At 42.1% G+C, this 2,234-nt stretch overlaps 1 protein-coding gene across 1 annotated transcript; it reads right to left on the reverse strand.

Annotated features, from left to right (window-relative positions):
* Nucleotides 1-462: 462 nt before the first annotated feature.
* LOC122301745 lies at nucleotides 463-1,248 on the reverse strand. The gene has a single exon (XM_043113129.1). The coding sequence runs from the start codon at nucleotides 1,246-1,248 to the stop codon at nucleotides 463-465; it is 786 nt and encodes a 261-aa protein (XP_042969063.1).
* Nucleotides 1,249-2,234: the final 986 nt, after the last annotated feature.

A 2,234-nucleotide genomic window follows, 5' to 3' on the forward strand; every position in this document is an offset into this window, starting at 1 on the left:
TACACTAGGGCGAATAAAGCCTTTTTCCAACAATTCTTGCAATTGATCCTTAAGCTCCTTGAGCTCTACAGGTGCCATCCGGTATGGCGTTTTAGAGATAGGTGCCGTTCCCGGAATGATATCTATAGAGAACTCAATCTCCCTATTCGGAGGTAAGCCAGGTAGTTCGTCTGGAAAAACATCAGGAAAATCCTTCACCACCTCTATATTTTGCAACTTAGGCCCATTTGGTTGTGGCATCACCAAACTAGCAAGAAATCCTGCACAACCCTTCCTTAACATAGTGGTGGCCTTTAATGCTGAGATCACCTTCGGCATAATACTCTTAGCCGCAGCACAGAAACGGAACTCTAACTCACCTGGTGGTCTAAAGATTACTTCCTTCTTGAAGCACTCCAAGCTAGCATGGTATTGAGACAACCAATCCATGCCCAAAATCACATCGAACTCCTCCATATCAAATTATATCAAATTAGCAAGGAGATGTCGATTTTGTATCTTTATCGCACAACCCTTCAGCACAAACTGACAAATCATGGATTTCCCGAGAGGTGAAGAAACAGACATCACTGGCTCAAGAGGTTCAGGTGCTCTCTCGCTCAGGCATGCATATTTACGGGATATAAATGAATTCGTAGCACCAAAATCAAATAGTACTAAAGCACGATGCAAAAACAGGGGAAGAATACCTATTACCACATTAGGAGAAGTATCAGCATCATCAAATGTTAATGCGAAAACTCGAGCCGGTGCTGGATTCTTCTGCCCTTGATTCTGCACTTGAGTATTAGGGGCCACAAGCATTGTACACTCTCGTGCCAAATGACCTATCTTACCACATTTAAAGCAGATGTTAGTCCCCATAAGGCACTTCCCGGCATGACGTTTGCCACAGTTTTGGCATGCGGGGTGAGGCACTGTTGTACCACGTTGGGGAGGTTTGACCCCTTGGATTGGCTTGGGCATCGGGCTGTACATAGGTCTCTTGCCCTTATTTTGCTCCATGGCATAAAATGGCCTCTTCCTTTGATTGAATTCCCCTGCCCGGACTCGTAAATTCTCCTCAAGTATCACTGCCCTATCTTCCAAGTCCGCGAACTTTCTAATTTTCAGTGCAAGAAGGGAGTCCATAATTCTAGAGTTTAGGCCTCGCTCAAACTTCTCGGCCTTCAGTGCCTCGGTGTGGACCAAGTGTGGGGCAAATCTCAACAACTCCACAAATTTTGATGCATACTGTCTCACTGTCATTGTCCCTTGTTTCAAGTCAGCAAACTCTCAGGCCTTGGCCTCTCGAATGGATACAGGAAAAAACCGGTCATTAAATGCCTCTTTAAATTTATTCCATGATATAGGGGTAGCTTCACCCAATTCCTGCTGAATAAATCTGCGAGTGGCCTTCCATCACCCATTGGCCACATTAGCCAAGTTATATGCTGCAAATTCTACCTTTTGTTCCTCGGTACAGCTGATTACACTAAAAATTTTCTCCAAGCGCTCTAACCAATTATCTGCATCTAATTCCGTACCCTTGCCATCAAACAATGGAGGATGTTGTTTGCAGAAGCGATCAAAAGCAGTTAGATGTGGGACTTGTACTTGCATGGCGGTTTGCCCACTAGTGAAAGCCTCTATAAGGCGAGTTGCCGCATCCACAAGGTTTTCTGAATCTCTAGGAGATTCTTGCTGATCTTCAGGATTATGGACACTGGGCCACCCTCGACATTTATAGTTATTGTGTTGCGTTGCCATACTAGAACATGGATAACAATAGCATTAGCAAAAACTCATACAAAGTAGCATACATAACTTGAAATCTCTTTACAAAATTCATATCATGCAATAAGAAATACCATTTGAACCTGCTGCGGAGCTTGGCATACTTTAGAGAGAGGGCCTCAGCCTAGTTTACCCCTAAAGTCTACAGGACTTCTTAACCTTTGCTCTGATACCAAGACTTGTCACAACCCCACCCTATCAAGAGGGAGACCGTGATCCCGTACCTAATTTTTTCCTATTATAACATTAAATTTATTTATATATGAATTCCCATATTGTTATTAGTATTATTATTATTATTTTATTAATTTTTTTTAAAAGATAATGCGAGACGATTCGAACGCATCACGCATAAATTCTAATTTCTAACTAAAAGAAACATCTAATAGACATACCTTTACATTTCTTTAGAAAGGACTCTTAGAGTCCGTCATCCATTTATTTAACATAACTACTTT

Source organism: Carya illinoinensis, chromosome 2 (genome assembly GCF_018687715.1).
Source record: "Carya illinoinensis cultivar Pawnee chromosome 2, C.illinoinensisPawnee_v1, whole genome shotgun sequence".
In the NCBI taxonomy this organism is placed as follows: Eukaryota; Viridiplantae; Streptophyta; class Magnoliopsida; order Fagales; family Juglandaceae; genus Carya; species Carya illinoinensis.